The following is a 21969-nucleotide window of genomic DNA, read 5'->3' as shown; positions in this document are numbered from 1 at the left end:
CATTTATCTTTATTCATGGCATAGTGAGACACAATTTCACATCTACCAAAAAAAATATATAAAGGCAATAAGATAACAAAGATTGAGAAGGATCTATAAAGACATGTCGCCCATTGAGACTAAGAAGGTAAATCGTGTAGTCATTTGAAAGACATTTGGCATTACCTGGAAAAATTGTACATGTACACACGCAGTGGCTGTCAATTCCACTCACAGAGCATCCCACCACCACATGCATGGACATTGTGATGGAATCGCTCGAAATAATCACAACTAAAAACAAGAGTATTGGCTTTAATGACTGCGCTGGTCCTCTTATTTTAAAGAAAGACTTATTTATCACATTACTTTCTTATGTTTTAAGTAAAAATCTGTACAGTTACTCAGGTACAGAAGATCACTTTTATAAAAAAAAAACCTTTGTGTAATCCATGAGTTAGTAGAGGTACATATTTCTGCTTGACCATTTATATATTAGAATTCTGAATTTTCCTTAGGAAATCTTAATTGCTCCAATATGGCATGGGGGTAGTTTTGGATAGAGGAGAAAAGTAAGACAAGAGCATGATGATGTCAAGTACTTGATTTTTGAAAACAAATATCTGTAATGATAATAAATCAGTATTCAAGGAAGAGAGGCTTATGGTTTTGTTTAGTCTGTTAGACTACACAGCTCCTGGGAGTAAGAGAGCAAGAGAGCAAGAGAGAATTGATTAGATTATTAAAGAGTAATGATAATAAGATGGTGACAATAAACAGACACAGAATGGGAAGAGAGGAAATGTTTGAAGTAGAAAGATACATGAAATGAAAAGAAGCTAATTCCTATCAATCTAGACCTGGCTCTAATGAGCAAGTTTCTAGATCCCACAATGATGTTTTCTTATTATTCTTGGGCCAGAAGAATTCCACACAAGACTTCAGTCTCCGTGGTAGCTCTTCTCACTGTATATATCCTATTCTTTTAAAAATTCTTAGCCACAGTCCCAAGATCACTGAAAGTAAATTAATAGTCTTTGTTGAAATTCAGTAGCATATTAGCCCAGAAAGCTTTTACTTATTTTTAACATATTTAACTTTTAATGCAAAATACAATTTTTTGTTCACTGAATGAAAACAGGCCCCTTTGATTTTGCTACGGAAGCCTACGTGCCTGACCATTCTTGAATTGACAAATTGTACTGGGACTTTCAGGGTAAAGTGACTTTCTTCTAATAAGTGTCTCAGAAGAGTTTTCATGCTGAATATGAAGTGGCTCATTCTTGGAAAGACACCGAACAGCTGATGCAGAGTCAAATATATATTGAAGAATTTCATGAAGGCTGAGAAACTCTCTGATCAATATCCCTTGGATCACTACTTACTTACATTGTGCTTTGTGAGGTTTGAAATATTCGTTGCTATTGCTTGTAGCCAGTCAACAGATTCCTCGGCTGAGAGGCACTGAATAATTCCACTGCATACCCCGTCCACAGCAATGACTTGAAAGGCATTCTGCCTGCAGATATGTTAGAACACATCAGATCAAGATGCAAAAACCTAACGTGTAAATACAAAAGAATCTAAAAAATTTCAAAAGCATTTTTTTTCTGTGTTTGCAATAAAATTACAAACACTGTCTTTATTATTTTAGCTTCTGTCATCTCCTCTTGACATTTTTGGTGTGTTTTCTGACTTACAAATAGAGCACAAACACAAACAAACAAATATCATACATGACATAAAAATCACTTGGATAATCTAAGCTGCAGAACTTAATCATTAGTTCTTCACACTCAATCTCTGTTTATCCGTCTTCTCAAACATGGGTGGGAACTCAAGGTTACATCTCCTTTCTGGTTCTAAATGCTTACATTCTTAATTTGTGTCAATGTTGAGAATTTCTGTAACACCAAACTTTTTTCATAAAATGCAATGACCTATCTTACTATCTGTATGGTCTTTTATTGATTTTTGTTGTTGGTAAAGGAAAGTCAATGATGCCTTCCTGAAAATTGCTTACAACGTACTATAGAACTTAGTTTCTCCCTAAAACTTCAATACAGAATGACTTCCTCTTTTTCTTTCTTTCTTTTTTTTTTTTGTCCTACATCAAGTTCTTCCAATGCTTAGACATAAACTTAACAGACAGGAAGAGATAGAATCCTGGAATGAATGAAAGCTAGTCAAATACCTCAGCTTTCAGAATTACCCTGTTGTGTAACACAATACACTTTAGGAAATGCACAGACTATATTTAAATACTAGCAGATTGTGAAGCAATAAGAAACCGTTGCATCTCAGCCTTTGAAATGATATGTAAATTACAATAAATTATATATTTTCTCCAAAATTATATATCCCTTACCATTTTGTGTTTTGCTACCAAGCATTTGTGGGTATTAACATTATTTACTATCTCAAAGGAAAAGGCAGAGAACATATATCTGGCTCACAATTAATTCACGTTCTTCCCTTTTCTTTTTTAGAACATTTCCCATCTTAGAACTGAACACAGAATTAAGCCTTCAGCATCCAAGCTACACTGCATTCAAATTATTAATATTTTTAGAGAAAGTAGTTTTCATATACTTGACACAGAATTTTTTTACTGAAAACAGGGACATATTCAAATATCTATTTTTTTTTCTTTTAAAAATACAAAATCCCTTTAGGAATACAATTGTTATCTATCTCTTTGAAAGAAAGTTCTTTTGAATTTGTGGCAAGGAAAAAAAATGCACAGCAAGAAAAGAATATTAAAAATGCACATGTACATTTTTAGCTTTAATTTAATTTTCAACAGTGAGTAAGACATTTACAATATCCAGACAGAAGTTCAACCAGCCATGGGAAATGAGAACTAATTTGAGTTTAGTAATATGCATTTCTTTCTGCTAATTAGCATAACCATTGCTTCATGTGCTGTAAATCAAAGCATGCCTTAAAAGTATTCATCCTCTCTTCTATAAATGAATCATGGCAGCTAGATATTTTTAACTGATTAAAGTGAACACACTCATATCAAATCATATATGTGACACAATTCCTAGGTAGAATAATTCTGAAAAACTAGCTTTTTATGAATCAAGACCTATATGTTGACATAAAACCATCTTTACATCTTGTGTCAAATCTTATAAATAAATGGAAACTAACCCTTTCACAAAGCACTTGTACAGATTCTTTGATTAAGTATCATCTCTTAAAAAATAGTCTGATCATAAAGATTACAGTTATTTGGGTTATGCTTCTGTCTACCACTGAATAAAGAAGAGTATTGGCAAATTAGTCCACTTAGTTGGGCATCAGTTTTCCCAAAATATAAATGAGAGTGATAAACCTTACAAATTTAACCCACATTTGCTGAGTAATTGGTAGGATCCACCTATTTCAAAAATCACAAAGTTCTATGAATAATGTCCCTTTGAATACTCCATTAACATGGGATACTTGGTGAGAATGTCACCATATAGACATCATTTCATTAAACTCTTAGTAATAACTGAAGTACTTTTGTTTTTATTTGCAGCCTTTAGAAAATATAATTTTTTGACATGATATAAACAATAAGAGTCAGTTTTTTTATGCATCATCTAATTTAGTAGTACACTTTTTGAAATCAAAAGACTTCATTACTCATTAATATTCTGACACATTAAAATTTAGAAATGGTAACCACAGACTTGAGTATACCCAGAGCAAATTATGATTCTTAGTTTAATGCATGTATGCCAATAAAATGTTGCTTAACTAAAGAGGTGAGTAATCTAAAGTCTTGAGTTCAGATTGATTTTTCTACCCTCCATTTTTAAGGATTCTAATGATTTTTTATTATTTCTCTGGCATTAAAAACTATTCTCCAATGTTGCTGAATTTCAAAATAGTTTTATTTATTTAATAATACAAATTTAGTCTTCCTTGTATGGAAAAATCCACTGCTTCCAATAAGAATTTGTAAGTATCTTTCAATCTAACATATGCATATATATGAATATGCAAACATTTCTAATTAATGCAATTAATTCATGTTTTGATTCATTCTTGATTTTATACCACAGGAAGGCATATGTAGGACGATATTAATTTTAAGGGGGTGGTAAATAGGAGAGGAAATGGCAGAGAGAAGGGCTTTTGTACACAAGGAACAAGAGTTTCAGAGACAAAAATACATCATTTGGCGAGGCTGGTTGGCCACATCCTTGAGTGGGCATCCTGGGAGATTAACACAGGAAATCCAGCTCAGAGTGGGGAGGGCTTCATGCGTCCTGCAGAGAGGTATTCAATGCACAAAGGACATGTCTGAATTTTGCATGGAGAGTTGGATTTGTGTTGTGTAGTGATCCTGTTAGGCAAGTGAGGAGACTGTTTGAACTGATAAAATATGAGAATATATGAAATTGAAAATAACATATTAGACTAAAAGTGAAACAATTAGTTCAAGGGATTTTTAAGGATGTTGGAAATTAGTTGATTAAATAATTTTTTAATGGATTACAAGGGACGGGGAAGAGTCAGAATTCCTCCAGGGTTTTAAACCTAAACTGTGAAACAGCTGGACTGGGGTAGGCAAAGGAAATAATAAACTGTAAACAGGAGATAATTAATCCAAAGACAAATATCAGAGGCCTGAAAAACAGTGAGAATTACAGATTGTTTAACATATCGCAATGTGTATGTAACGTTGGTGATAAAGTAAGACCTACCCAGCAGGAGCTTCCCAAATTATGCTAGGACATTTCTACCACCCCCTGAAAGTGGGGGAGAGCTAGTGCTAATGGTTAAGCATTGGACTGAAAAGTTCACTTTTTTAGAAAGTTTTCTTTGGTGTCCTTAAGAAAGTGGAAATGAAAAGAGAAGGAAGGTCAAAAGACAAATGAGAAGGGTATTCTTGCAATATGCACCAATGAACAATGATAAAAATCTCTCTCAAGAGAGCAGCTCTGTGCATGTCAGAGAGAGGATTGACTCAAATGTACTCCAATTATGTCATTTTACTGGTTTTATAATTATTTAGTTGGGAGGGGGGTATGTTGAAGGAAAGAGAGAAAAAAATATATAATTCTCCAGTTAGTGATTTCAGCAGTGTCTTCTATTCTTACTGAGTTCCATTCACATGTATCAGGTCCTGAGTCTTTTCTGCATGTGTAGGCTACCTTGCTTCACTGTCTCAGCATTTATTTTATATTCATGATCAAATATAAAGCTGTTTAACGAACTCCATAAACATTCCTTCCAAACTAGTTTTCTTACCTATTTTCCAAACCTTAAATCCACCAATCCCTTTCATGATTTGAAACTAGTTAAGTTACCATCCCCTCAATACACCCAGCCCTCTTCTGCAACTGTATAGTTTCACACAGTATTCCTTTTGAAATAACTTTATTTCCAACTCCACTGTAAGGTCACTGCTAGTCAATTAACACTCTCTCTCAGACCTATAGATTCTTTAGGTGTAAAATAAAGAAGGCAACACATGTCCTGTTTTTTTGTTTTTTTTTTTTTACTCTGGCATTTTGAATACTTTGGACTGGGCTTCTTAAAACCTGATTATCTTTTTTTTTGGGGGGGGGTATCAGGGATTGAACTTAGGGGCATGTGACCACTGAACCATAACCCCAGCCTGAGGCTGTCTTTGAACTCTTGATCCTTCTACCTCAGCCTCCCGAGCCTCTGGGATCACAGGTGTGCACCACCGCACCTGGCAAACCTGATAATTCATAAAAATGTGAATTGTATTATATCTACCAGTCAAAATACAATTCAACTTTTAAGAGTTTAGCCAAGAGGCAACATATGTGTCTGTGTGTCTGTGTGTATGTGTGTGTGTTACTTTTTCTTTGGGATGCTTGGGGGGATTGAACCCAGGGCTTTGCATATGCTATTACTGCTCACTACCACTGATGTACATTTCAGCCCTTTTAATTTGTTTTAATTGAGGCAGAATCTCACCATGTTGCCAGGTTTGGCCTTAAACTTGGCAATCCTCCTACCCCAGCCTCCCCAGTAGATATGATTACAGGCAAGCACCACCTTGGGTGTCCTGGATGGTGTTTATAGCTCTTGTGTTTGTAATGAATTTCTCCTATTTGAATGCTCCTAGACTTCCTAGTTTCTAGACAATTGCAGTAATTGTCCTTCCTGGTATTCAACCTATTTGGTTACCTGCTACATACCGTTCTTTCTTACTAGGCTGCAAATTTCTTGACTAAGGTCCCTGTATATGATTTCACATTGCTCACAATGTTAGCACAATGATCAGAATCTTCAATCTGTAACTGCACAAAATCCCATCTCCACTTTATTTTAGCAATGCCCTTTGGGTGACTTGTGTTCTGATGTCACTTTTTCAAGCAGTTCCACTATCAGGCTTGCATTCTGACATTTCTGTTCCTTGATTGCAACATCTTCCTTTCCATCACCACCCACTTAATCTATTCTTTACCCTTTCTAATTTCTGTTGTCCACACATCTATTCAGAATATGTCTGTATTCTTCCTGAGACAGGGTTTCCTGTTCATCCACGTAAATTATACGGGGTTTCCTGTCCACTCCAGCAATTCCTACCACTTTGATCTTCCGTTTTTCCCTACCTGAATGATTTTCAGCTTTGAGTAACACTACTGTAATTACATTTTTTCTCCTAATGTGCCAATATGCCTTGGAAAAATTAATAAATTCTGCAAAAATATGTCCCAATATAATTGATACCTGGTAATCCTGGGTCCTTAATTCTTCTTATCTACTTTTACCTTTCTATCTGGACAGATGTCAGTATTACATGTAATAGTTTCTTGTACCTACCCCAAAGTCATTTTATTCATTTTTTTGCTGTATGACCTTATTTGCCATAATAATTCTTTCATGGTGTCTATCCTGATTCAAGTTGTGAATCATGCCTACCTCTAACTCATTTTGAGAAAAGTCTTCCTGTCTGAATTTTGAGTATCTAATATTCAGTCAGTTGAAACACTGTACTGTATACCTCTATCCTATTTATTTGTATAAACTATCAGTTTTAGAGATACATGTTATAATACTTTATCAATCAGAATTCTTTTATCCGAGAATAATAAAATAATAAAAATATGAAATAATAAAATAATAATATACTTTTGGGAATATACTTCTTCAAATGTAATTCTTTTTTAGTTGCTTTTTTGTTTTCAGTTTTCCATGGATTCTCAAGTTCCTTAATACACTATCCTTCTCTGGCTATAAAACATATTAAACACAGATGATAAGTATATATCCTTGAATAAGTATTTTACCAACTTAAGAAATAAATAGGGAAAAATTGGCAAAATAATTATCCCAGTTTGAAAGAACTGAGCTAAATTGGTCTAGAGTCGTCTAAAGTATGACCTTTTCCAGAGACAGATATTCATTCAGTCAGTCTTCCACATCTGTGGATTTACCTCCATGGATTCAACCAAATATGGATGATAAGTACTGGGGGAAAATTGGTTTCTGCAATAAACATATACAGACATCTTCTTCTTGTCAATAGTCCCTGAATAATGTAGTATAACAACTATCTACAGAGCATTTACATCGCATTAGGTTTTATAAGCATTCAAGAGATTATATAATGTATAATACCTTCTATTATATTACAGTATCATATATAGTTCCTGCTTTTTCTTTGTACTACTTTTCTGCTTTATATACTCACTGATTCTGCATCCTCTTTAGAGCCCTTAAAATATACAGCCCCCAAAAGTCCATCCATAAAATAAACCATGAATTGAGTACTTATTATGAACCTGCCTTGTATCTGGCATCCATTAGAGTAGACTCAGTTTTTGGCTTATGGAAAGGCATGTTCTCATAGGCACCACCATTGCCAACTGTTCAGATACTAAATTTCATCCTTGAGTCCCCAGTATAGCACCACTTCACATACCCTTTCCTCAGGATAATCAAGGTGTATGTTTATGGAAGGAACTAGAAATTTTGTTATCACTTGGAATTTTCAAGGTATGGGTACAAAGCATTGATCTTCATTTCAAGACTATTGTTTTTCATAATGTTGAAGACACAAACAATAGGTGGTACTTCTGCCAAATAACAAATGAAATTCTTTGCCATTAAAATTCATTCAATAAATGTGTAGTGAGTTGCATGGGCTCTCTCTCGTCTAGCAAGGAGGTCCACGGAACAGGGTAGAGGAGAGTGTGACTGCAGAATCGATAATCAAGACCTCAGGAGACCAAGCAGGAAGCAGGTCTGATTTTATTGAGCAGTTACCATGTTTATATACTCAGGCAGCAGCTAAGCAGATTATAGGCAGCCACCAATGCAATTTCTGCTAACTGTCCTTGCAGCAACCGATGGAGGAGCGGGCCGTGGAGCAAGCACAGGCACTGCAACGCATGGCTTCACGCCCAGGGCTCTGCATATAGGGTAAGCAGCCTGCCACTCACGCCTAGCACAAGGGGAGTGGCCTTCCATTCAGACACCCTTAAAGTATGCCAGATACACAGTACTCCATGCACTTGTCCCCACAGTGAGTCCTTCTGAGCAATGAAATATGCTAAATAAAGAAACAAATATTATTTTTTCCAAATTAAAAAGTACACACACACACACATGCACACACGTTTTTATAAACCCATTTTTCACATAAGGAAAATCAAGTTCAAGGAGAGTAAAAACTACCAATGTCCCCATAAGAATTACATCCTATTTTAATACCTTTGTTATTACAATATTATGCAATATTATGACCTGTTTCAACTTTTAAAGCTGATAGATATTTATGAATCAAGACCACTGATATGAAATAAACATAAACTTTTCATCACTTATAAACTGAGATGTATCAATTCTAATTGACACAATATCATGAAAGTAGCATAACTTGGATGCAATTAATGATGAGAGGTATTACATGATCAAAGTTTGAAATTATGGCCTTTTGCAAAAATCAACAAAAAAATAACACCTTAGATTTTGAGGGTAAATAATTTGTTGTATTTGCCAACATGGGCTGTTTATTTATCTTTCCCACCCCAACACCCACAAACAGAATCCTCTGCCATTAGTTTTTATGTACCTTCAAGGAAAGGACCAAACACAATTCCTCCCACTTACAGACATTAAATCAATCTTTATCGAGTACATAAGTGAATAATAAATTAGCTCTTGAGTCTGAATTGCTTTGAAAGCCATTCTGAATAGTGCTATGTCTGTAACTTCTAATGACTGTAATATTTATTAAGTGCCATTATTTCAGTTGCTAAAAGCTGTTGATGTGTTGAAACATCACAAAAATAAAAATGTAAACAGTCATCTGGACTCATCCAAATAATTCCTTTTTTTTCCTTGAAATTAATTTAGCTAAGTTTCTTTACATAATGTAACTGGACAGTTTTTTTAAAAAAAGTTAAAGCTAAAGAAAAATACAAACGATAAAAAAAGAGCATTAGTGGACATATTAAGAGAATTCTTAAAGCAGAAGGTAAATAGAACCAAAATAAAGGAATGAATAAAAGCAGAAAGATTACTAGAAGGATATATTTGAATAAATAAGTATGTGCAAGAATAATATACCTTGAGTCATCTAAAACATATGTATCAATGCAACATTCCCAAAGGCAAGAAACAGATGAATAAGACAAAGTGTTTTAAATTTCTAGAATTTTCTGAGAAAAAAATTATATTAAACTAATAATTAATACATGTATGGTTTAATATTTAGGCTAAATTAAAACAAAAATATGTTGAGATAAAGGACTTTATCCTTGACTATATAATGGATTTTCACTGATTAAGGAACAAACTATCCATTATAAAACATGCAAAAGATATACTAAACAGACATTCAACAAAGGGGATGCACTGAAGACAAGTATGTGGATAAAAAGATTAGAAATATGAAAAATCAGGGTCACAAGGACATATCACAACACATATATCAGAGAGGTAAAATAAAGATGCTGACAATACCAAATGATGAGAGAGATGTGGAGAGCTGGATCACTTATACCTTTCTGGTGGGAATGTAAAATTTTACAATCACCCTAGAAAAAACAATTGATTCTTAAAAGACCAAACATGCTTTGTAATCCAACCCAGTAATTGTAGTCTTGAGTGTTTACCCTAAGAAATAAAAATGAATATCCACACAAGAATGACCTACACAGATATTCACAGTATCTTTATTTGGAACACTCCAAACCTGATATCCTTCAAATTGTCAATTTTTAAAATGTGGCATGTCTACATCATAAAATGCTACTATGAAAAACAAAAGGAATGAACAATTAAAAAATGCAAGCACTTGGAAGAATCTCAAGGAAATTTTGCTGAGAAAAAAAAAATACCATCCAACAAAGCTACATAGTGTTTTTTAAATTACAAAAGAGAGATAAAGAACAGAACAAATTCTCACAGTTAGAGACACAGTGGGATAGGAAGGCACGTGCCAGCAAGGTCAGAGGGCTAGAGGTGGATTGTCGTGGAAACAGAGAGGTTTTGTAGCTGACTGTTGGTATATACAGGAGTATGCACATGGAATGAAGTTTTGTAGAACTGAACACACACACACACACACACACACACACAAACACACATACATGCACACCACACACACACACACACACACACACACACACACAGATAAAACCTGAATGATCTGTAGATTTTACCAATGCCAAATTCCTAGCCATAATGTTGCACTATGCTTTTGCAAGATATTACCATTTGGAAAAATAAAGTATATAAAGTCTCTACACAGTATTTCTCAAAACTGCTTGTGAATTCACAATTATATCAAAATAAAACATTCAATCACAAAAAGCTAGTGTTTTGTACAGCAAAAAATATTAGTAGGGTATATGCAGTCCCAGATAGATCAGTAATCACATTAAAAGCAACTAAACTAAGGAATCTAATTAAAAGACTAAGATTGTTATTTTGGATTAAAAATAAAAAGGAAAAAGGGGAAATCCAAATATATACAAATCTGAAGAGATAGCTTTAAAGAACTAAGAAGAGTTGAAAAAGGAGTTTATAAAATGTATAGAACAATACATAATCTGGTTAGTATTTATTCTAATGGAGATAAATATACTTGAAGGCAAGGATAGTTCCAGAGACATAGGATGTATCATAAAGACAAAGTTACACATCAGGAATAATTCTAAATCTTGTATACACTAACATAAAGTTAAATATATACAGTAAACACTGACACACACTAAAAGGAGAAAAATACTATCATGGAAATGGGAGACTTTTAACACATCCCTCTCAATACTTTGCACCATAAAAAAACAAAAACATATCATTAATAATACCAAAGCTCAGAACCACTCAAAACCCCATATGACCTACTAGAAATATGTGTGACGTTGTACTAAAAATGACAATATTCAGCCTTTCTAAAGGCATATGGAAATGTGTTCCCAATTCTCCATCAGCTGGGTAAAATCAAGCCTCAACAAATATGAAAGAATTGAAATCATCCAGCATGAAATTATACTAGAAAGCAATAACAAAAGTGATAATTAGAAAATCCCAAATTCATTCAAAAATTTGCAATACGCTTTAAATATTCCATGGGTCAAAGATGTAACAAAAAAGTAGTGAGTATCATTAAATAAATAAAAGGAAGACAAGAATATCCATACTGCGGTGGATTTCCAACACTGGCCACTCTAGGGAGTTGCTCCCTAATGCACTTACAGGGTCTTGGACAGCCACAAGCAGTAGAGAGGACCGTGCTAGGTGAACCGTACGGTTGCTTGCCTGCCAATCTTGGACTTGAGGAGTGACCAGATAAGCTAGTCCCCTAGGTTTCCTTACTGCCTCTATCTATCCTGACTTGGCCCTTTAGAAACATGCTAAACGTTGGCATGAGAGGGCATACTATGTTAAGCTTGAGTACAGGTCTCTTCTTTTCAATCAACAAGATACAGAGCCCACGTGAACTCACCGAGTCAAATCTGTGCCAGGAACATATTGGGACAAGCGGGAGTGAAGCAGGGGGATCAGTCTGAGGTCACACCATCGCTTCTCCCATCTCAAGCCTGGAGATGTTGGCCATGAGGAACATGATAAGGTGTCCTGAAAAGAAAACAAATGTTCAAACATTCAGATTCATGTTTGCTTCCCTGCTTTGGGTTTCTGTGCCAGAAACTCGTTTCATTTGTGGGTCACCGTTATTGTTGTTTTTTTTCCTTCAGGTTAAATTCTTTTAAAGACTTTTTTCTTCCTGAGAATTAACCCAAACTGATTTACACTAAAAGTGTATTTGTCAACCTCTCTGTTAATGGAATTCTGCATGAAGGTGTGGAAGGATTCATTCAGATGAAAAAAAAAATGCTAGTGAAAATACATGGGGGTGCAGATGTGGAAGGGAGGAAAGAATGTGTGGCAGAACTGAATCCACTGAGGAGTGGGAGAGACGGGGCAAAGCAGCAACTGCCATGAACCAGAATTCAACAAAAATAAAAAGGAGCCATTATTCTTTCAATTAGATGAGATTTTCTGAGTACCTGCTAAGTGCTAGGCAAGCATCATTATAAGTGCATATAATTTATCATTTACTTGCAAATATTTTTGAATGAATGAGCCTTTCTATAAAACAGCTTTCAAAACATTGCTCAAGGAAGTTTTTGCTCATTGTTTTAGCTTCGTGTTTATAAAACCTGACATTTTCCTGTATTGTTTTGATGTCATATTGAGGCAATTATTGCTGGTTTGAAATTACATGTAATTTAAGTCTTGATGGGCGTCTTTTTTCCTCCCTCATTTATTGAGGAGACGTCAAGACATTTGAGCATTTCCATATCGTTTTATTCCAGATTCATTGTTAAAATTGTTTTGCAACAGCAGTTGACACAGACTGTGTGTTCTGGCTTCATCTGACCAGAGAACTGCTGAATTGTCACATCTCTTCACTAATTTTTGAGTGATATTTATAAATTTATTTATTTTAGTCTAGATTTGAAGTTGTATTGTATAAATATGTTTGAGCATTACCTTCAGGAATTAATTTCCTTAAATGGAAATTAACTGAATGGAAAAGAATAATATTATGTTCAGAATGTACTATCTTTGGGGTTGCTTAAAATACTCAGAAAGTTTTAACTAACTAAGCTCAGCCAGTGAAGGGAAGGGCCCCTGTTGGGGACTCATTGAACTACTTACTCAGTCTCTGAGACTCATCTCCTTTGTTTAAAACAAAATTGCTTATAATGATTATCTGGTGATTGTGAAGACCAAAAAAACCAAGGTTTCATATGAGGGATGTTGCAGATGGTCAACATGTGCCACGGGGTCAGTTGGGGACAATTCAACAGGATGGTGGCTCAGTTTCCCAATGAGAACCAGACCACCCAGGTTTTAATCCCAATTTCCCAACTGCCTAGTCCATTAACCGAAGGTCAAATTATTTAAAGTCTGTGTCTTACTGTACCTATTTTCAAAGTAGGGATATTAAGAGTCATAACTGGTAAGATTATAGTCAGTAATAAATGAAGAAGCCATAGACCAATACAGTGCACCGAGCTTCAGTGCTAATTTCAGTACCTCTAAGAGGCTAACAGAAGTTTTACGTTCACAGATAACAACAGGTTGATTAGAAGAATCATTTAGTTGCAGTAAGTAAGTATTGCAAAGTAATGTGTTTTCAAAAGAAATAACCTTGAATAATGGGCAGACCTATTTCTAAACATGAGGTTCCCAGGAGAAATCATTATTACTTCTAGTAATAGTACTACTACTGTTGCTTATTATCTTTCTCTATAATTGTTTTTTTTTATCTTCTTAAACATTTGGAACATCTTTGTAAGATAAAGATATTACAATGCTCATCTTGCAGAGGAAAAACCAAAGCCTGTTTATTTTAGAAGCAATGAGTTATTACTTGCCACTCTTCTGCGAGAGACTACATGAGGAAACAATTGCTGTGTGCCAGACTTGAGCAAACAGACTGGTTTCTATGGCTAGGCCAGAGCTGTCCAGTCTTTCTACTGGTCTCACATCATATATGACAAATGTCAGACCATATGGGAGGTCGGTTCTTCATGGAAGATGTCATGGGTGGTCAGCACGAGATGTGGAGTACCTTTGTAATTTTGGTTGTTATGGGTGTTCAGCATGTGAAAAGTCCTACATCACAGCCTACGTCAGCCCACAGCTGAAACCCACTCCCAGGACCCTGTACACTTGCATATGCCTGAGAAGTTCTACAGCTGTCAATTCACCATGGCAGCCTGCCAGTCAGTGACCAACTCCAGTATTCACTCAGACCCAAACCTCTCTAATTCCAAAGAGAAATCTCAGCACAGCATTTATATTCATTACCAGAGGGGGAAAAATGGAAAGAACAATTCAGATTTTTTTTCAGTTCATTACTTTATATTTTTATTACATATTTTAGGCAGCTTATTTAAAAATGAATAAACTCATGAATGAACAGGATAGAAAATATTAAAGAGCATAAAAATATGGGCAATGGAACATTGAAGATGATAATAATCATGGAAAGGTGAACATAAAACATTGAAGATGATAATAATCATGGAAAGGTGAACATAAAGTTTTACAAAAAATATTGAGAGGTATCATAAATTGGCATATATGAAAATATATGTGTTCTTTGGTATTCCTTTAGAATCTTGATTTGATATTTTATATATTAAAGATATATAGAAGTCACTTTCTCTTAGGCTTGCTAATTTGAATGTTTTCCATGTGAACATCGGAGCATACATTTGATTTGTAGTCTCTAAACTTCTTAAATTCAACTAAATCAGGTGTTCAAAGTCTCTATAGTCCTTGCCTCCTATTAGGACACTAATATATATTAGAACACTACTGTTCTTTAGCTGCTTATTATAAAGTTATGTCATGAATTTGTCTGTAGCTGTGATTTTTAAACTTTTTGGGTCAAGAATCATTATTATTGGCTTCTCTAAATACCAAGAGAAGTGTTTTCATGATTCTCAGCAAGTTTTAAAAATCTTACACATTGAGATTATCTTCTTTATTTTGAATATTATCTAATCTGAATGTACATGCAGCTTGATTCTCATCTTCTAAAACATTATAAGCACCTTTAAAATAAAGTTTCCTTAGCATTGTCAAAGGACATTTCAATTGTAATGCTAAAAATGAGAATAAAATATGCTTCTTGCAAATGAGAAGAAATAGCTCCAATTTGAAAAAAAAAAATGTGGCAACTGGTATTTTGAATCTTATACAACTGGATTTGTTTGTAATATCCATCTATAGAAGTACTGAGTAATTTTCTCCCTATAATTATAGCTTTCTAAATGATGACATTATTCCATAGTTGTTTCTCTGTACAACAATAAAATGAGTTGAAAACAAACCAGAATAATTCCTTCCCTTAGACCTTTTGTTCTGACTTCTCTGTTCCTCATTATTCTAGAGGAGTCCAAGGATATGGGACAAGCATTAGATCCACATTACCAAACAGCTTTCTTCTATTTTGAAGTGAATCACAAATATTATTATAATTTTTTTTTTGGGGGGGGGGTCTTAGGAAGAGAGATGAGGTGGAGATGGAGATCCTTGTGAGAACAACACATACAGGGAAATTTTTCAAAAGAAACCGATGAGCACTGAAGGAACCAAGGATGAAGTGGCAACACCCTGGCCAAAGATGAATCTCTCTGAAGAGGGGCGCCACCCCATCTGCTCAGGCTCTGGATGGATCTGCCTTTGTCTTCCTGCCCCCAGGGCCCACTGACTCCCAAGCACAGGGGCTCCTCATGAGAGGAGTCAGCTATGGGAAGAGGCAGCCCACACTGCAGCTAGAGGCAGATGCACCAGCGTGTAGGAGGAAGTGCAAGGGCACTGAGAGTGTTAAAGGAATCACATGGAGGAAAACAAAGGGAGTGGGCAAAGAAATCTTGAAAGCTAAAGGATTAAAGAAATCGGGCCTGGGAGTGTAGCTTAGTGGTCAAGCACTTATCTAGCATGCATGAAGTCCTGGGTTCAACTCCAGCAACATAAAAAACGAGAAAAAACCAACAAATAAAAAACCTTGGTTGGAGAATTTAACAAATCTGTTGAATTGAGAAAGTATCTGATGGGAACACAGGGGGGAAAATTAGTTTTCACATTAGGACACTAAAGTCTTAAATCATTCAGATCTTTCTGTTCTCAGGTAATCAGTGCTTTAAATATTATCTATTAGAATGAAAAACATCAGATAAATATAACCATATGTGGTTGGTGTTATATCTTTAAATTTTTAGCAATAAACATTGGTCTTGCCAAATCCTCTCTATAAGGGGAAAAAAGAAAAAAGAAAAACAGAAAACTTGGTGACTTAAGACAGTCAGCTAAGGAATAATTATGGTGCAGGAGGGCACAATTAAGACCATTTGGACTTGAACATGCAAAAACAAAAAAAATGAAATAAAATGCCACAATTCAGAAAATTGAGGATGAATCATGCAAGTCAGAAGGAGAAGCTAGAGGCTTTGTATATTTTAATACATGGAACAGAGAAATAAAATATTACTTAAGGTCAACTTGCTTCTCTTCCTAAATGTGATCCCAGGGTATATTTGTTAGATCTACATATTAGCAGAGATAATTGTTTTATCTTTGAAATGTGTTTTGAAAGTTGAAATGTAAGAAATTTCAAAAATACTTATGAAATAAAAAAATCTACTCACTAAAATATACAAGTGGAAATAAACATTAAAAATGTATTGAAGTTTATGAAACAATTATGTTCATTTTGTGTACATTTTAATATAATGTATAGGTTGAATTTTTTGACTGCTATAATTCCCTGATATACAGAGAGATTTCAAAGAAATTGAACACTAAAGAATTACTTTTAGCTAAATAATTAAAAGATAAAATGATAAAAATTATGTCAAATAATATATAGCATGGACTTACATATAATATAAAATGTTCCATAATGATTGCATCATGTTATTTGTGATCTGTCCAAGTTAAAAGCTTTCATAACAAAGTACTTAATATAGAAAATCCTGAGAGGAGAGAAATCTCAAAAATAAATAAAGAAAGAAAGGAAGAAAGAAAGAAAGAAAGAAAGAAAGAAAGAAAGAAAGAAAGAAAGAAAGAAAATAAGATCACTGGCCTACTTATTTTTTTCTTCCTGACTTATTATATTACATAAGTGATGAAGGAACAAAGAATTTAATATTTATAAAATAAATCAGATTTAATAGTTATTTGTCTATGAAAAAAATGTGTAAGCATATGTGTGTATGTATATATGTGTGTATATATATATATCTATATATGTATATATATATCTATATATGTATATATATATATATATATATATGGGTGTGGGTATGTTTGTGTGTGGGAGTGTGTGTTGTATGTACACATATGCTTCTTGGCATGTGTGTGTATGTGTGTGTGTTACCTCCTCATTAGTCTTAACTATGCCTAGGACATCTTACTGTATTGTTCGGATGATAGTTGAGATGCAAGCCACTGTCACAAAGAGGAGAAGAGGTACCACTGCTCTGGTCACTTGGAGCACCTGCAAGAGACAAAATTGTAATATCCCACCAGTTAGGATGCCACACCATTCTAGATGGCCATAGTCCACATTAAAATTTCTTTAATTCTCAGTAATGAAAAAAAAATCAGGTTCTAAAATAAAATCACATTTTCCTTATACCCAAGAGGTTTGCAAGTAAGGTATTGGGGCACTGCAAAATTTTGTTTCTCTACAAGTTTCATTTTGTGTCATGTTTCAACCTATTAGCAAATGTTATCCTTAGAAACTAACTTTCCAAGTTTCAAAAACTTTTACATATACTCTGTCTTTAAACCTGCTCTTGGTATGTATTCTAATACCTTCATTGAGTCTGTCTAATTTTGTGAAATTGCAATGATTCTCATGAGAAACTCAATGATATCTATTTTTTAAATATTAGTAATGTTTATCTCAAAGACTTCTATTTTTTTTTCAAGATACTACAATTAAATAATCCGACTTTAATACAGGTCAGATTACAAAACTTATTTCTTGACTTCTGATTGTTTTTTTCTAAATTATTATCATTTTGTGGTTGCTAATACTTAAAATATGATCTATTAATGTCAATCATTTCTAATCATTATTTGAAATATCAAATATCACAAATGTCACAGATAGGTAGGTGACATCCCTATCATAACCTATTTGTTCAAAATATAAAATATCTTATTATCCTTTTTTATTTCTTACTATAAAATTGTCTCTTTACTATTACATTTAAAATATTCCCTGTATAAGAATACAGAATTAGCAACTGTGATCTCAATACAGTTGTTATAGTATTGTTACATGTGTGCGTCACAAATACTTTCTTTAATTCTTTAGAAAATTTGTACAAACATGCAACACAGCTGAAAGTGATGCTGCACACCTTTAGTCAGTGCAGAATGAGGCAGGAAGATGGTGAGTTGGAGGCTAGCCTCAGCAACTGAGCAAGACCCTCAGCAACTGTGAACAAGACCCTGTCTCAAATTTAAAAAAAAAATTAAAAAGGTCTCGCTATACAGCTCAGTAGTAAAGTGTTCAGGTTCAACCCCAGTGCCAAAAGGAAAGGGAAGAAAAAGAGGAAAAGAAAATAAAACAAAAGAAAAATATGTAACCCATTCATACTGAATAATGAAGAAATTTTGAAAAATCTGAATAGACAAAACCAGTAAGGAGATTGGATCATGAACTTAAAACATCTTTAAAAAGATTGGCCCGGGACCAGATTGTTTCACTGGAGAACTCTATCAAACATTTAAGGAAGAATTAACAATAAAAAAAAAATGAAGAGGAGAGAATTTTTCCAACCTCAAGACAAACATTATTCTGATGCCAAAGTCAGATAAAGATACTACAAAAAATAAAAACTATAGGCCTGTCAGGGATTGAGGTGGGGGAATGAGAGGCTGCTGCTTAAGGTATACAGAGTTTCAGTTTTAAAACCTAAGAAATTTCTGGAGATTTGCTGCATAATAGTGTGCATATAGTTAACAGTACTGTATTGTATATTTAAAATGCGTAACAGGAAAGTCTTATGTGTTATTTAGTACAATGGAGATATGCTCACTTTGGAAATACGTGTGGCAATTTATTAATAAGTTGATTATTCATTCATCTTGTCACTTAATAATTACTCCACTAGATTTTTATTGTAGTACAATAAAATTGTGCAGTTGCCCAAAGACTTATATAGATCATTTATACTAGTTTTATTATTAATAGCAAGATACTGGAAATAGATGTGGTATTTTCAACATAAGATTACATTAATAAACCTAAATGTATTCATCCAATGAAATATTACATAGCAATATGAATGAACAAACTACTGAAATGTATAGCTTTGGTGAACCTAAAAGAAATTATTCATAATAAAAGAATCCTGACATTAAAAAACAAAACAACAACAAAAAACTAAACAGTATGATTCCATTCCAAAATGTTCTAGAAAGGGCAAAATAGTGGTGGGAAATCATGTCAATGTTTGTTCCTGTGGCTGTTGCTTATTGGAAAGAGTTACTGAGGTTATGTTCTGATTGAAAGGAATGTGCATTAAGAAGGTGTCTTCTCTTTCAGAACTGAACCAAGTGTGCATTTACGATTGTTGAATTTTGTTGAAGGTAGATTATTCCTCAGTTAAACATATATTTATCAATTTTGAGAAAAGTAATAGAGGATATGCATTTCATTTCAGCAAAAAAGAGCTAAGAAACTAATAGATGAAAAAGTAAGCCCAAATGTTCATCATGTCAGCTTAGGATTTGATTTCCTTAACATGACTCCTAAAGTACAAAAATAAAATCAAGAATCAATAAATGGGATGGATTTGAGCTGAAAAGTTTCTTCTCAGCAAAGCAATCAGGAATGTGAAGGAATAGCCTACAGAATGGGAGAAAATCTTTACCACATGCACATCAGACAGAACACTAAGCTCCAGGATATATAAAGAACTCAAAAAACTTAACACAAAAGAACAAACAACCCAATCAATAAATGGACTAAGGAACTGAACAGACACTTCACAGAAGAAGAAAAAAAAGATCGATCAAGAAACATAAGAAAAAGTGTTCAACGTCTCTAGCAATTAGAGAAATGCAAATCAAAATTACTTTAAGATTTAATCTCATTCCAGTTATAATGGGAACTATCAAGGATACAAGCAACAATAAGTGTTGGTGAGGATGTGGGGGGAAAGGTGCACTCAAACATTACTGGTGGGACTGTGAATTGGTACATCCACTCTGGAAAGCAGTATGGAGATTCCTTAGAAAACTTGGGATGGAGCCACCATTTGACCTAGCTATCCCACTCCTCAGTATATATCCAAAGGACTAAAAATAAAAAAAAATTAAAATAAATCAGTATACTACAGTGATGTAGCCGCATCAGTGTTTATAGCAGCTCAATTCACAATTGCTAACTATGGAACCAATCTAGATGTCTTTCAACAGATAAATGGATAAAGGAAATATGGTACATATAAACAATGGAATATTATACAGGCTTAAATAAGAAGAAAATTATGGCATTTGTAGGTAAATGGACGGAGCTGGAGAATATCAGGCTAAGCGAAATAAGCCAATCCCCAAAACCAAAGGCCAAATGTGTTCTCTGACATGCAGATGTTGATCCATAATGGAGCAGAGGTGGAGGGGCATGCTAGGGAAGAATGGAGAAACTTTGGATTGGGCAGAGGGGAGTAAGGGGAGGGGAAGGATGTTGGAATAAAAGGAACATTATCACCCTCATATTACATATGTATATATATGACTACATAAATCATGTGACTCTACATCTTATATAACAGAGAAATGAGAAGTTGTGGTCCATTTGTGTACAATGAGTTGAAATGCATTCTGATGTCATGTAAAACTAATTGGAAAAAATTTAAAAAGAGAAAAAATATATCTGATAAAGATTTTTTTGAAGTAACTCTTATTTAAATTATTACATTTCCACAAAGGAAAATCCTTCCTTCAAACTTTCTACTTTTTTTCAGGACAGCTTATGTGTAAATTCCTACTTAACTAAGTGCATCATTTCTCAGCTAAGTAAAATGTATTTATCAAATATTCTGAATAAAATTCAATACAAATACAAAATGCAAAATGATGTTTGTTATGATATTGAAACAAACAATGTTTCTTCAATTACAGGTTGTAAAAGAACTGTGTTGAATACTCTGAAACAAAATAACATTTGCCTTTTTTTTTTTTTTTTTGGTGCTGGGGATTGAACCCAGGGCCTTGTGCATGCAAGGTAATAAGCCTTAGTAGAACACCTTATGATTAAAATGTCAATATTTAGGTAGTCATCCTAATATTCAGACCAATAGTTGCCAATTATTGGTCAGAAGATAGTGCTTTATAAAATGAATGTGATCATGTGAATATTTTATCCATTCTCTAAAAGTGCTTACATGCACAGTCTTCATTCAATGGGAGTTTAAGGAAGGCGGGTGCTCTTTTTAAAAATGAAACAGTTAGAGTCACTTCTTCTCCAGCATTTCGAAGAACCTGAACCTAAAAATAAAAAGAATTAAAATGAACATTTATCATTATTTTGATAATTTTATATGATTACAAAACATTGAAATTATTGGTTGTCTTTTCTACCTCCTATCTCTCTTTATTGGTCAGAAACAGTTTTTTGAAATCAGAGGGAATCAATGACTCTACATTGTAATAATACAGCCTTTGCTGTTCATCCTCACTGTTTTTCCAGGTGGTCTCCTTTTCATATACAATGTGCACTTCCATTCACATTTATTGAGGTCTTCTGGGGCTTATGGTCTAAACTACCTTTGCCTAATTAGTGGTACCAGGACACTCAATCTGGAAAAACTAGGCAATATGTCATGAAGCTACACAAAGACAGATGTAATGTTCAAGTCATTGTTTATTAATTTAGTAATTATTGGGCACAGATTATCCAGAATATTGGCTAAGCTTTGCAAATATAAGAAAAAAAAAAAGATGCTGAAGATA

General features: G+C 34.0%; 1 protein-coding gene across 2 annotated transcripts in view; it reads right to left on the bottom strand.

The window, feature by feature from the left end:
* Nucleotides 1-21969, bottom strand: part of Sntg1 (syntrophin gamma 1) — a 317747-nt gene that overhangs the window by 209141 nt on the left and 86637 nt on the right. For both annotated transcript variants that reach the window (XM_076836043.1, XM_076836044.1), the window contains exons 7-10: nt 21402-21504; nt 17412-17494; nt 11921-12051; nt 1369-1498 (exon numbers count right to left, since the gene is read on the bottom strand). In XM_076836043.1, the coding sequence (XP_076692158.1) occupies nt 1369-1498; nt 11921-12051; nt 17412-17494; nt 21402-21504 (447 nt within the window). The remainder of the gene's footprint in view (nt 1-1368; nt 1499-11920; nt 12052-17411; nt 17495-21401; nt 21505-21969) is intronic.

The sequence above is a fragment of the Callospermophilus lateralis genome, chromosome 16 (genome assembly GCF_048772815.1).
Source record: "Callospermophilus lateralis isolate mCalLat2 chromosome 16, mCalLat2.hap1, whole genome shotgun sequence".
Classification (NCBI taxonomy): Eukaryota; Metazoa; Chordata; class Mammalia; order Rodentia; family Sciuridae; genus Callospermophilus; species Callospermophilus lateralis.
The sequence above is the reverse complement of the archived record's forward strand: the minus strand, read 5'-3'. Positions and strand labels throughout refer to the sequence as shown.